The sequence below is a fragment of the Echeneis naucrates genome, chromosome 7 (genome assembly GCF_900963305.1).
Source record: "Echeneis naucrates chromosome 7, fEcheNa1.1, whole genome shotgun sequence".
NCBI classification, from domain to species: domain Eukaryota; kingdom Metazoa; phylum Chordata; class Actinopteri; order Carangiformes; family Echeneidae; genus Echeneis; species Echeneis naucrates.
In genome coordinates this window covers 23,623,673-23,638,457 of record NC_042517.1, presented here as the reverse complement: position 1 = coordinate 23,638,457, position 14,785 = coordinate 23,623,673, and the positions used below count along the sequence as shown (strand labels likewise).

The window sequence follows — 14,785 nt, the reverse complement described above, 5'->3', positions numbered from 1 at the left end:
CGCACACTGGAAAACATTCGCGGTGACTTGTATTTGTCACAGGATGTGTGGAAAACACAGTCTACAGAAACAGAAATGATTATATTTTACTGAGGAATAAAAACATTCACTTGATTCTTCAAATAAAAAGAAAAAACATGCAGTTTCAACCTTTCACCAGCAGAGTGAGACATTACACCTTTGCACTAGTTCCGGGATAAACAATTGTAACCATAATACAGGAATAGTGTGGTGTGGAAGAAAAATGTTTCACGTAAACAGGTGAACATTTTTGACAGGAATTGTCACTATTATATTGAGATGATAGGGAGATTGTTTTCATGTAAAAATATGCAATGACATCATTGAAAGTGACATCGCAAAAAGAGGCACAGGGTGGGGCTATTCGGTGATCTGGGGAGTGATTGTCTGACGTGCTTAGTCAGTCAAAGGCGGAAGAAAAGGAGCCATGGCGTCTTTTTCTTACACAGAAGAGCTGACTTGTCCTGTTTGTCTGTCGATCTTCACTGATCCTGTGATCCTTCCATGTGGCCACGCTTTCTGCAGAGAATGTATAACAGGCTATCTGAGCTCACTGGCCAAGTGTCCCCAGTGTCTGACAGCTGTTCCAGCAGAAGGGAGGTGCCTTGTAACAAGTCCGATTTTGAGAAATCTGTCTGAAAAAGAAGCTGAGAAGCTCAGAAGAAAGCCTGGCAATGAGGAAGTAAGTTTCTGCTATTTATCATCACTTTTGTATACCTATGTGTTGCAGTCCCAGAGGTATTAAAAAAACGAAGAATCTCTGGTGTCTGCGTGAGCATTTGCTACTTTTCTTTGTCATACAACATATTTGATGTATTATCTGTGTTTTCAACTGCTTTTGGATCAGAACACTGTGCAGATGTCATTTTCAGTTTTGGAGAAAAAAAAGATTTTGATATGAATTTGATTGTGCCATTATCATTTTGTATTATAACATTATTTTGTTGATTACAAGGTTGATGAATGGTTGTGCCCTGAACACGAAGAAAAGCTGAAGTTGTTCTGCGCCACAGAGCAGCAGTTAGCTTGTATCATTTGCAGAGATGGGGAGAAGCATGAAGGGCATAAGTTCAAGCCAATCAAAGAAGCAGCTGCATCTGTGAGGAGGGAGTTGGAGGCGTTTGTGGAGCAAGTTGCTGATGATATCTGCGCTGTGGAAGGCGTGGCCAAGACACAGAAGGAGGAAATAAGAAAAACCAAAGAGAAGTCTCTGCAGCTAATGACACAAATCCACACACAGTTTGAGGAAATGCACCAGTTTCTGAGAATGAGAGAAGATGAGATCAGGAAAGACCTGAAAAAGAAAGAGGAAGAGGCCATTGAGAAGATGAGTGAGACCTTGAATGCTCTGGAAACATCTTTGTCTAAAAACAGAGAGCTGGAGGAAAAGGTGACATCAGTCCTGACTATCACAGACTATGAGAAGTTCTTAAAGAGCTGGACTAAGGAAAACAGCACAATGACTGATCAACACTTACTTTCCCCAATAGGAAGAGATATCCAAGTGGTGACTAATTCTCTCTATTTGGGGCCTCATGAAAGTCACCTGAAGTTCTTTATGTGGAAGGAGATGCTTCAGGTCATCCAGCCCCGAGCTGAGGAGCTTTCACTAGAAACTACCTGTGAAAACATAACAGTTTCTGAAGATGGAAAGAGTTTGATGTATAGTCCCAAGATTATCCAATCTCCGCAGAGCGGCATGAGCTTTTATCAGAATATGGTGCCCTCGAAATGTCACTACTGTGGCCTCAGTAGACAGCGAACAACTTACAGTGAGGACACTTCGGTGCGATACGCTTCTGTCTTCAGCTCCACCGTGTTCACTTCAGGGCAGTATTACTGGGAAATAGAGGTTGGAGAAAGAGACTATTGGAAAGTAGGGGTACAAAAGAGTTTTCTGAGCTTCAGTAAATCAAATTATATCACATCTAGTCAAGAAACAGAGTTGACAATTACAGGCTCACCTCAAAGGATCGGGATTTATCTAGATTGCCTTGCAAAGGAGCTGTCTTTCTTTGATGCAGAGAGCATGACACTTATTCACACTATGAGAGAAAGCTCTCTGTCAGCACCAGGAAGAGCATATATTCAGTACAAATTTAGCAAGGGAGCAGATCATAACCCTCCTAGAGTGTGCTGGTTCTGAGGTCTGGGATAACAGGGCTAAGGCAAAACATCCAAGATGTTGTCTTTTTTATTTGTTCAATGATCACTCCGGTCTCCGAATAAATCCTTAGTCAAGTGACTCATTAACTAGAGCAGTATAGTTTACAGAGCTCTTTAAACTTTGAACTATTTCCCTTCTGTGTTGCCTTAAAGTAGTGATCAGAGCACCAGTGAGTCAAAAGGTAGTGGCCCCTTGAACTCTGCTTTTTAGTTTGACTGCTGGATTTCTTCAAACATGAGACCTTTTTTAGCTTTAGCTTTAGCTCAAGGCAACACCAGTCCAGGTTATGATTTTTGTTCTTTGTCTTACATTTTCTAAAAACACAAACATGACTAGCTGTTCATTTTGTTGCATTTCCTCATACAATCTCCTCTGCCTTGCCTTGCCTCCTCCACTTATTTATGTAAGACTTAACATGCGTTAGCACCAAGGCCTTCTACTGCACTGAAGCTTTCCAGAAGCCCCAACTTGTCAGTTGCTTTGGATAAAAGAACCAGTGAATGCCAAATGTAGATGAAAATCATCTAATTCATACTGGTCCACACAAAACCCTGAATCATATGAATCGATAAATATTGTTCTTTTTGGTGATAACACCCTGTGGAAGACTGGTCGCTGATGCACCTGGCAGACATGACAAACCTCTTGCTGTCCTCCCTGCAGTTTGCCTACCAGATGAAAAAGTCAGTGGATCAGTGGATGATGCAGTCAATAGTTGACTACACTACAGCCTGCAACATCTCAACTTCTCAGGTGCATAGGCAAGGATGCTGCATGTAGATTTCATCAGCAGTATCTCACAAATCCTCCAGTCACTCACTGTTCCCACCACCACCTGTTGTTGGATGACAACCCTTCCCATTCCCTTTCTAATCCTGCACCATCTATTCAACTGCTGAAATCTGAGGACAATACAACAGTGAGTGGTCTCATCTAATTCAGTGACAAGTCTGTATCCAGACCAAGCTGAATATGCAGTGCAGTCACAATTTATCCTTGTACAGTAAATGGTGATTCATTATTACATACTCTTATGTATTATGTAAAAAAAACAAACAAACAAAAAAAAACAACATACAATAGTGTCGTTGTTGCTTTACTAACAATAAACTAGAGTAATCTATAACCTACAGATAATAATGTATGTAGAACTCGTTCCTTAAGTTGGAAGTTTGCTCTTCTCTGCACAGAATGTTGTACAGCTTCTACTGAGTAAGGGGGTAAGGGGAGGCTCATGTTTCTTGTTTCATTTTGTGCATCTATAAAGTGTACAGAGAAATATTACAGAACTCCTGATTCATTTCTGTAACATGTACAGTAAAGAAACATAACCCGTTCACTGGTTTTTGTTTTGTGCTGTAATTTGATAATAAAATTAATGCAGAATAAACAAGTAAACATCAATTATATTCATCATAGATTTTTGTATTTGTATATCTATCTTGCTTTTGTTGGTGTTGTTATTGTTGTTTTTAGCAGAAGAGACTGTATTTGGACAAGGAGATGGAGCTAAAGAGGAGTAACGGGAGTATCTAACCTGCAGTACTTTATCCTTGAAATTAATGAGGCCATATTATTTACCACGTGATCAGTAGATGTAACATATGTTAACAAGGAGCAAGTAAGCTGATACTAACATGAAGTAGCCATCATTTATGAACTAAGAATAGCATTTTCCCATTACAAAACAATTTTACTAAAGTGGTAGTAAAATGGTATTTTCCATCTTTACTTCTGGACTTATCATCCCAAAGCCTTAAATAAAAAAGAGGAGAGTTTCTACTGCATACTGTTTACTGCTCTTTACTCAGCTGAATAGAATACATGGAGGAGGGAAAAACTGGAAGACTGGAAGAAACATGAGGAAAATACACAACGTATCCACAGGGAGGCAGTAAAGTACCGGAAACTGAATCTGAACAGGGAACGGAACACCGTTTATATGTTTCCTTCACATAAAATTTCATTGCATTGGAGAGGGAACTCAGCTCTTATCATCTATGAAACCAAATGAAGCAAATCAGCAAGTCAGACTTCAGGCAAATCTTTAAGACATGAAGGACTGGATGACCTGTAACTTTTTAAATTCAGATAAAACTTAGGTTGTTGTACTTGGCCCGAAGCACTTCAGCCAAATGCTACTAAGTCTCAAGGACAGCCTTCTTCCACCTGTGCGATATAATATATATAAATACAATAATATAAAGCTCACAAACGTACATACATACATAACTAACATCTCAAGAGGATTCAGAAAAAACTAGTTCATGCATTTGTAACTTCTAGGCTGGACTACTGTAACTCATTACCATCAGGATGTCCCAACAAATCTCTAAAAGGCCTTCAGTTTATTCAGAACGCTGCTGCATGAATATTAACAGGAACTAGAAAAAGAGATCACATCTCTCCTGTGTTAGCTTCTCTTCATTGGCTGCCAGTAAAATTCAGAATGGAATTTAAAATTTTCTTTTATGACCAAGCTCCATCATATCTCAGAGAGCTCATAGTTCCATATGGTGCCAGTTGGCTCCTTCACTCTGGATGAAGGCTTACTTGATAATTGTTGTTCCTCGAGTTTCCAAGAGTAAATCTGGAGGCAGATCTTTGAGTTATCAGGCTCCTCTTCTGTGGAACCAACTCCAGGTATCGATCTGAGGGGCGAACTCTCTCTATCTTCAAGATCAGGCCTAAAACCTTTTTCTTCAACAAAGTTTATAGTTCAAAGTTTGAAGTGAATTATTCTTTATTTACGCTGCTATAGGCCAAGACTGCTAAAAGATGCACTGAGCACTTGTCTCTCTCTTCCATGTGACAGAGAGGTGAGTGTATTATTGTACACAAAACACTGACAGCATCGCATTGAAATTCACATGTAAAGAAAATATTTGGAACTTCGTTGCACATAGATGACACAGGCCCAACAGCCTTTAATCCGGCCTAGACCCAAATTTGCCAGATAATAACCTACATTTTAAATCAGTAGACATCACATTGAACTGCATGGCCCTTACTATCAAATGTGTCTGGCAATTCAGTTGTGCATATGTAGCATGTTTAACAGTTAAAGTTCAACAAACTTGTCTTCAGCTGAATGTTATCCACTTTAGTTGTCTAGGCTATTGGCTGTTTAGTGTAGCTAATCCCACATCTGCAAATTGTAGCATGCTAACAAATGATGCTTGGAGTATTTGGCCTAAAATGGCTTTAAAATAAATACATCATTATGGTAACGATGTAACACAAAGTTAGCTCATTTTGTGGGTTTCTGTTGCACAGGAGGCTCTAGTGGATAAATGGATAAGTGAGCACAAAAAGCCAAAAGCTGCAGTTGCTCCCATGATCTCTGGAGTGCAATCAGTCTTCTGCACCAGTCATCTGGCAAATTTGTGACCTGAAACCAGTGAATTTTCATACAACCCAGCTGTTTACATTTGATTTTAAGCTTCAATTTCTGTATACTTGAAGATGTGACCACTTCTGAGTGACAGGTGAGTGTATTATTTTGCCTCTGAATTGGTTGGTGCAATTTGTTGTAATTCTGCCAGTTAGAAACCAGGTGACATTAGTCTCATTCATGTATCAAAAACATGAGTAGTGTATTATCATGATTCGATAAAGTCTTTTGTTTTTCTTCCCAGGTGGCTGAGTTGTGAAGCAGCTGCATCTGTGAGGAGGGATTTGGAGGCATTTGTGGTGATATCTGTGCTGTGGAAGGACACAGAGGGAGGAAATAACAGAGACCAAAGAGAAGTCTCGGCAGCTAATGACACAAATCCACACAAAGCCTCTGACATGAAAGTCACCTGAAGTTCTTTGTGTGGAAGGAGATTCTTCAGGTGATTTTTCATTCATAAATTGCAGCAGAGGCATTACAGTTTTTGAAGATAGGAGTTTGTTTTGTACTGCTATAAGCAATCAACCTCAATCAAGTCTTCTTTTTGGTTTATCAAAATCAATTGCAGAAGACACAATCGGACCTCTGCTATTTGGCCTAATCCAGACATCATCATTTATACTACGCCTTTGGCAACATTTTGAAACGTAGACCCAGCAAAGGATCCTCCAAATGTCCCAAGGTGTGTTTGGGAACTTCCTCCTCAAGGACAAACTCTGAAAAAAGTGTCAATGCGTGCTCTTCAGGTCAGCATTACTGGGAAGTAGAATTTTGTCACAGAGAATATTGGAAACAAGAGATAAAAGGTATTTACCTGAAATACAATCGAAAAAAATATTCTATCTTTAGCACAAATATAATCACACAGCTTTCATTTTCAGACCGGCCCCACGTTACTGGGATTCACTTAGGCTGTGTGTCCAAGAAACTGTCTTCTTTAATGCAGACAACATGAGATGCATTCACACTTAGAGCCCCGGTCTCATGAGCCACTGTCAGCATATTCCAGTGCTGGCCACAGAGCACCAGATTACAACCCCATGACAGTGACTGCTGGTGCTGATCAGGTCCTCTCTCGAAAACATAAATTAATGACATGGAAAAGAAGAATTTCGAAAATTCAATTTTAATAATATGTTTATTAGTACTTAATTTTACATTTTAATGACAAGACCATTTGTGAGAACTTTCTCCTGCAAACCTCAAACCTCTACTTCTTTAGGTGTCATGAATTTGTCATGAATGTCATCTTCTATAAATGATTTAGATGATATGAGATGATATTTATTATGATTTGATGTGATTTTAAACAGTGATAATGACAACTTTTGTGGAAGCTTAACATTGTTGTACTGAGATGCTTTTTATCTGATGGTCCATCTCTCTCACCACAGGAGGGTGCTGTTATACAAAATTTGTTCTGTGTTGCCAGACCTCTGCTGACTGATGATGGTGTGCAGTAGTCTCTGCTCTTCTTTATTATTATTATTATTATTATTATTATCAATAGATTAATAAATATGTTACATGCTTAATAAAATCATCTCGAGGCTCTATCAAAGCCTCTAAAATTCCAAAAATAGCATTCAACATGTCTTTAATCAATAAGCATGTGATTAATTAGATTAAACATTTTGATTGGCAACTTTGACAGAAAATAAGTAACAAATGCGGATTCAAGCAACTCTCAGGGTCTGATGTAGACTCCCCTGTCAGGTCAGAGCCGCCAGCCCCAACTTCTAACAGAGGGAACATTCTTCTTAATCTATCTGAGCGATTGAAACTGCACATCCATTAGGAATCTTTTCTATCCCATTGGCCAAAACAACTTCAAAAACCCACAAATATTGAGCTTTGGTTGGTAATGGCAAAGGGTGACCTGTCACATGACCAGCAACGAGCTATCAAAGCAGAAAAACAGAGTGAGCAGCCCTGAAATAACATTTAAAAACATACAGCATCTCACACTGAGGCACCCACACTATTACAGGAACGCTAACCAAGTGCTGAGTGTTAGTCTGAATATTCAATGTCCCTTTTAGTTTGTGCACATTCTGTTGATATATAAGATCATCAAGATCGCCACATCAAGATCAAGATGTACTTTACTGTCCCATCATGGAAATATGTCTCTGGAATGAAATGCATGAGTGCATTCATAATACATACATTACAACAGGACTGACATGACTTAAACATTAACCATAAGCAAAATTAACACTGCAGCAGCAGAGACAGTGAGCATACAGCAAGTAACTGTAATATAATGCATAAAAAGTGCATTTAAAATTGCATATAATAAGTAAGAAGTGTGTATTTATGTATTTAATTCAGTTTCCTACTAAATGTATTTGGTTCTGCATTTTGGTTGTGGGCAGATAAAATGTCAAAAATGCTCAAAGCTGCTGAGCAAACTCTTTAGCTTCTTAGTTTAGCTTACTTGCTTACAGAGAATTATAAATGAAGTTTTTCTTAAAAGACATCATGTCCTGTCTCATAACCACCTTCTTTGGAGCAATGTTTATTCCCACAGAAGGGCCGAAATAAAACTGAATGGTGCAGCATTGTTAAAACTAGAGGAAAGACTGAGCCCCTTCAAAAACAAGCACCATCAAGACAGTTGACTCCAGATAAACACTGTGATGTCATTGGTATTTAGACAATGTGAGTGCATTATTTTCCCCTCCTAAACTAGGTCCACTACACATAGATGGGTGACCAGGGCTTTTACTAAAGCTGCGTTCCTCTCACAAATGAAGTACATTTTTCCTGCTAAGCAGCTGCCTGTCTAAATAATCAGATTTATTTTTTTGAAAATAATAAAAGCTATGCATCATTGAATATTTGGAAGCAATAAGATTAATGAGCTGCAAAGTCAGGAGAAAAACAAAACAAAAGAATATCAGAGTCAGTAACTGTCTGACAAGATGAGAACCGTTCTGTGCACTCCATCAGACCTAGATGAAAGGCCTAATTAAACTGACTCACCTTGCCCATTATGTGTTCTCGTTGCCATGTGAAACTCTGCGCATACACTATGTGTGTCTGTATATGTAGGTGGTCTGATTGTACTGCTAATTCCACAGTAAGCTGCTTCATTTGTCCTGTAAGAAAATGCCACCTGGTTAACCATGATTAATTCTCACTGAATGGTTATCTGCGGCTTCGGCTGTGAGGCGCCAGGTCTACTGTTGCAAACCAACACTGTATCTTCATTAATCAAAGTAGGAGCTGCTGCCTGATTAGCATTCATTGTGGGTTGTATTATGATATTCAGATTGCTCAGTGTGAAGCAGTTTGTGTGCTGAGCTGGCCTGAACATAGAGGGAGAGAGGGAGCAAGGGGTGAACGGGCTGGAGAAATCAATGCTGTGGGGAAAGGCTGTTCTCAGCAGTAAGAGGTTTGAGCTTGGTAATCGAGTCTCTCTCTCTGCAGAATTAATGAGAAGGGTTCATGTTGCACGTTGAGATCCGTTGACCGACACCCCGACACTGGCCCAACAAATGCAGGAGATGGTAATGTTGGCCAGAGAGCTATGGGGGATGGTGAAGGCCAGACAAAAGGCTGTGGCCTCCTCATTCACAAACACACACACAGGACTGGGAAAAGACAGAAGGAGCAGGAGTATAACTCTCAACACATGAAAGCAATTAGGCAATGAAGCTTTAAAATCTTTCACCTACGGTGATTATTGGGGTTATTTGATGGGGGTTTGTGTAAATTACTTATCTGTAGTCAATGTATTGCCTGCACTTACTCCCAGATTTCAGAAAGAGCAGGAGCCCAGAGCCTGAGATGCTGTGGAAGAAGACGTCCATAATAAAGATGCGCGTTTTAAAGTAAAATAATAATTCAACAAGCTGTACTTCTAAAGGAAAAGTCCATTTGATGGCAGATAAAGTGGTAAAAAATTGTAATAATAGCAGGTGGGAAGACCTCAGAGTGGGATGCTCTGCAGTTGTGACTCCAAACTAATCCTTCCCGCCCTCAATTATGTATAACTTTAAGACGTAATAAAAGTTAAATAAAAATATATATAATAAGTATATAAACATTCAACTCCTTCCAATTGTCATGGAACAACGTTCTAAAATTGTCTATGGGGAGTTCTGGAGCCGGACTGCAAAGGTCTGGAGAGGACCTGCTTTTTGGCTCTTCTCTGTTGGCTTCATTTTTCGGTCCCATGGGTTGTTGCTTGGTTTTTATTGATGGCTTTGTCTGCAGCAGCAGATGGCACAAATTAACCCTGCTCAAATTATGATTTCATAGTTACTATGGAACACAAAGTCATGTAATGTATAAAGCGCTTTTTGACAGTCCCACAGAGAATTACCATCTGAATACAGTAACTTCATCGTAATAGGGCATTTTAGCATCTTCAGTGTTTCGTGTCCATACATCTGACGCAGGGTTGCTCTCTGACTGTATGTCCCAGTGCCACATCTGAACAATGATCATCAGGAAGGTATTCCACTGGCTGTGAAAAAGAAATCAGCTTGGACTGAACCCTCACATATACATATCAGAGGTTTGATTCCTTATCAGGGCATGGTCGGCCTGTGTCTCAAATGCTACCTCATACCTTGTGAGTACAACCAGCATGCACGTGACCCTGTCAAAGAGATCACATAAGCTGTTAGAGAATCAGGACAAGAGAGTGAGAACAAGAGTGTGTGGAGAGTGTGTATCTGTACATATGTGTGTGTCATGATCACGCTGACTTCATAATAATTTTTTCTGATCGTACTGGGTATTTGTTATTGCTCTCTCTGTATAAAAGTGAGATGGGCAAGCCCAGGGGAACTTCACAGTGATTCTGAATGAGAAATAAAGACTCATGTGCATCACATGGTGTATTGGGCAGTGAGAGCATGATGTGCAGAAGAGCACAGTGATAATGGTTAAACTGTTACAGGTGAAGAGCCATATATTTAGAAGTAACACACAGAGACGGAAGCGGAAAGTCATCATCACTTATTGTTCTAGTTTGCGTTTAACATCTTGGCGTCATAAACTTGGCTACGCGGATCTGCTGAGGGTCAAAAAGTTTCAAGTACTTCTCATGTTCAGCACTAGAGGGCCCACTCTGCACTCTTTATTGTCTCCTCTTCAGTCCGTCACTGCCAGTGAGAGGTATTAGTTGTCCCCCTGAATATTGCCAACGATTTCTCCCTGTTCTTTGTAATTAAAAGGCTATTACTCAGAGGAGACAGTGGATGCAGTATGTATTTGTGCAGGCTATTTGTATCGCTACTACTTACGCAGACACCCATACACACACACACACTTCTTAACTGTTAACTGGGGGTAAGTATTATTGCTCTAACATTGATCTTAGTGACAGATAACAGCTATACCACAACAGAATTGTAAATGGAAAAGGGAACTGAAGACAATTAGCTCTGCTTGTTGTGGCCTCAGGAAACATAGAGCTAAAAGTACAAAGGATAAGCAGGCCAGTCAGGTTTCTGAAAGAAACATTCCCCATCATGACATACAAGACAAAACTGCTACACTGATATTTTTCAGACCCGTGTTTACGAATTCATGCATTTAAACATCTCATATGTTACTCTTTTCCTGTACTTTTTATTTAAAGTAACCACAAATTTTGAGAAACACAAGAAACTTGTGCGATATATCTTCAGTTTTAAGTACTCAGTGTAGTTTTACATCTGACTCCTCTCTCCAGCATCAGGGAATTGGTGAGGAGATGTTTGAGACGAGCAAGACTCTGAGCCGTTCGGCTGAGAGGCTCAGTCTCTCTTCTGGCTGGCTTCTTTCTGAGGAATTGTACAAAAATATTATAGATTTCAGGTAAACACACACACAAAAAAAAAAAAAAAATACTGCAAGGTTAGATACTTGGGGAAGTGATTTCTTGTGACATCCCAAAGTTAAAGCTTCCCTGATAGCTTGAACTGAACAAGGACTCAACATCTGAAAACAGTCGTTGCGTTCTTTCTGTGGACTTAGTAGTCACACACTTCCACAGTATTAATATTGAACTAATATTGTTTGAGACAAAACTGTGATGGAACTCTTATGCAAAAGCAGTAGAAGAAAATCAGTAACGCAAATATTAAACAGCTGAGTGACTACACTCTGCTACATTTACAGTCATAAACCTCACCACGTCTGCCCAAAGGGGGTGTCCAGATATACAACTCTATATTTGTCAGTTTGAATATAAGTTGGCTGTGGTTTGTAGCAAACCACAAGAGGATCAATGGCCCAGAAAAGTGATGCTTATACAGTCACTTTATATTTGACCTTTCTTATATCTTATAAAATGCATTCAGCTTTTTTAAATGTTGTTTTTTACTTTATATGTAAATTTTCTGGTGTTGGGTTTTACACCTTTGCTCATTTCCATGAAAAGTGTAATGTGGACTATTTTAAAAATCTGTTTTTCATGAAGATTAATGCAGACAGTGGAAAGGGTGATCTCATCACCTCAACAGTTTGGAAGAAAAAAAAAAAAAAAAACTGGCCAGTTGAAAAATAAGTTTGGAGTGACAAACTGTTGGGATTGGCTCCAGCAGCCCCGTGACCCGGATACGGATAAAGCGGATGACGATGAGCGAGTGAGTGAGTGAGTGAAAAACTGTTGATTTATTATTAACATTAATGGCTTCCTTCTGCAATCTCCGTGACGCACAAATACAGTCATGTCATCTCTGTATTCCAGTGTGCGTTACTTCTGCATGTTTAGAATCTAACACTCCTTCTATTGTCTACACCACCTCGCTCATTAACCCAGCAGCTCTCCTTCACTTCTCCTTCAACTCCTGTCTCTGCATCTCCTTGGTCCACAATAGAGGTGGGGCTCTCCCTTAACTCCCCTACCCCTCAGCAGACACTCTGCACCAGACGGTCGGATGGCTGGGCCGAGGCATAATGTTGCTGATGTTCAGCTCAGCCCACCCTCGGCTGCAGTCAGTGATTCTGACAATGACCGTGTGAAAGAAATAAAGGCTTTGATCGATGTGATTTTTATACTGGCAGATGTACACATAATCAGCCATTTTGATGCACTGCTCGTTCATTCGGTGTCAGATAACTTTCCGAAATGAAAATTGTAAGTCATGTTGTAGTCAGACATCAGACTGATGGATCAGAGGTATAATTTTTGGACAGTGCGAGATCTGGCAACTCCAGACTCCTAATGAAGACATCCTGGGATAAGTCCACTGAGACACATCTTGCACAGAGGACATTGATCAGAACCACCAGACTGAAGAGACGGACAGGGAAAGGTAAGAAAATAGAATGGCGAATGTAATTGGTCAGTTCATCCAATTACTTTATTCAGTTTATACAATATATTTGAGTGTGATCTGTTCCCCTTTTCCCTCTCCCTGTCCCCTCCCTGTGTGTGAGTGTGTGTGTAGCAGGAAGGAGGAGGTTATCCTTAAACTTATTAGAGCTGGTGCAGTGCATTGAAAATCCATCCTGTGCTGCTGTCACAGCGATTCTCTTCCATTGAATTAAGAGGGGTCAATCCTACAAATCAAGAGATTACGCGGCAGGGAGATAGAGGACTAAGTGCTCAGTGGTATACATACAATACACACAAAAACACGCATGCACACAGACACACTGGCTCGTTTTTAGGTGTAGGCAGAGACAAATGATTCTTATAAATAAACGCCAGTGATTCAGATTAATCATAATTTAAATTACACATTCATTTATAAAGTAGGAAATAAAAAGATACCATACTCATACCTTGGGACACATTCACCCTCATTCCTACACACATACAGATGCGCAGGCACACACACACACACACACAGTAAACCCTGTGTTGCGTGACCGTGCGGTGGTCGCTCTGTAGATGTGCTGGCAGGAGCAGGAGGAGGAGAGACGCTTGTGATTGTGCTGAGTGGAACAATCTTGAGTTTGGGGACCTTGGCATTCATCACAGACTCACACATATACACTGCAGTAGCCCTGCAGTCCAGCCTGCTTTAATTATTATACAGCCAGCTAATCAATAGCAAAGAGGCTAATCCTATTTCATCCGTTCATATTCATTTACGCCTGTGTCAAAATTTAAACTACCTGCACTGTGATTCCATCTACAGTATATGAATACGAGAGTGTGTTTCTGCATAGGCATTATTTTGCAGAACTTGTCTTCATAACTGGAATTTGTCATCAGTAACATTAAGACTTTCATGGATCTGCATATAAACGGATAATAATTGAAGCAGCTCTAACCTTAGAACATATAAATATACATTTTGGATTCATTTCAACGATAAATAATGCAGCGATAATATGAAAGTCGTATTGCTACTTATTAATAACTATATAACTATTTGCATATGTATCATGCATTGGTAATACCTGTGAGTGTGTCCCATTGCCTACATAGGTTTCCTTTGGGTACTTTTCTCTTTTCTTTCTTTTCTCCCACCATCCGATGACATCATGTTTGGGCTAACTGGTGACTCTAAATTGTCCGTAGGTCTGAGTGTGAGTGGTTGTTGGTCTCTGTCTGTCTCTGTGTGTTGGCCCTGTGATGGACTGGTGACCTGTCCAGGGTGTACCCCGCCCTCACCCAGTGTAAACTGGGATTGATTCCAGCACCTTCTGCGACCAGGAAATTGATGTGTTATAAGATGAATGAATGAATTATATTGATGCCAAATAGGTGAAGTATAGCATTTCCATAGCATTTATTTATTCATTTATACATACAACAGTAACCTATGGGCTGAGGCTGAGGAAGATCACAGAACACAGCTTAATGTTATGGAAAACTATACGCTATCAAATGTCATCTTGTCTTTCAGGCTATATCGCTCTGTGATGTGATTGTTTTTTCATTTTAAAATTGGAGATTCAGCTCTCTCCAATGAGCCCTGATTTGTCATGTATCCAGAGTCTCTACATTGGACACTCCTAGTGGCTCCAGTGGGTGATGAGGGTCAATTTCAGAGTTCTAGGTACCAGCTGTTTTTATTGTCAAAGTCTCTGGGATCAATTCTTTATTTTTCTGATCTCAGTTTGAGGAGAAGTGTATCTGAGTTTATTATAGTGACAGACTAAAGACAGAGACATGGACGAAAATATATTTAGAGTATTCGATTCTTTGGAACTTATTACTCCTTAAAGGAATGAACTGAATATATGATCAGATTCACATGATTTACATTATATGTATTTTCTTGACTTAAGAGCTATTATCCCCT

At 39.8% G+C, this 14,785-nt stretch overlaps 1 protein-coding gene across 1 annotated transcript; it reads left to right on the top strand.

Annotated features, from left to right (window-relative positions):
• Positions 1 to 437: 437 nt before the first annotated feature.
• Positions 438 to 3,606, top strand: LOC115046384 (nuclear factor 7, brain-like). The gene is made up of 2 exons (XM_029506709.1): positions 438 to 703; positions 977 to 3,606. The coding sequence occupies exons 1-2, from the start codon at positions 449 to 451 to the stop codon at positions 2,165 to 2,167; spliced, it is 1,446 nt and encodes a 481-aa protein (XP_029362569.1). The 5' UTR covers positions 438 to 448; the 3' UTR covers positions 2,168 to 3,606.
• Positions 3,607 to 14,785: the final 11,179 nt, after the last annotated feature.

Excerpts from the sequence above, each read along its gene's own strand:
- LOC115046384 (XM_029506709.1), top strand. The coding sequence starts at position 449 with ATGGCGTCTTTTTCTTACACAGAAGAGCTGACTTGTCCTGTTTGTCTG. Across the intron at positions 704-976 it reads GAAAGCCTGGCAATGAGGAA|GTTGATGAATGGTTGTGCCC; the intron begins GTAAGTTTCTGC and ends GTTGATTACAAG.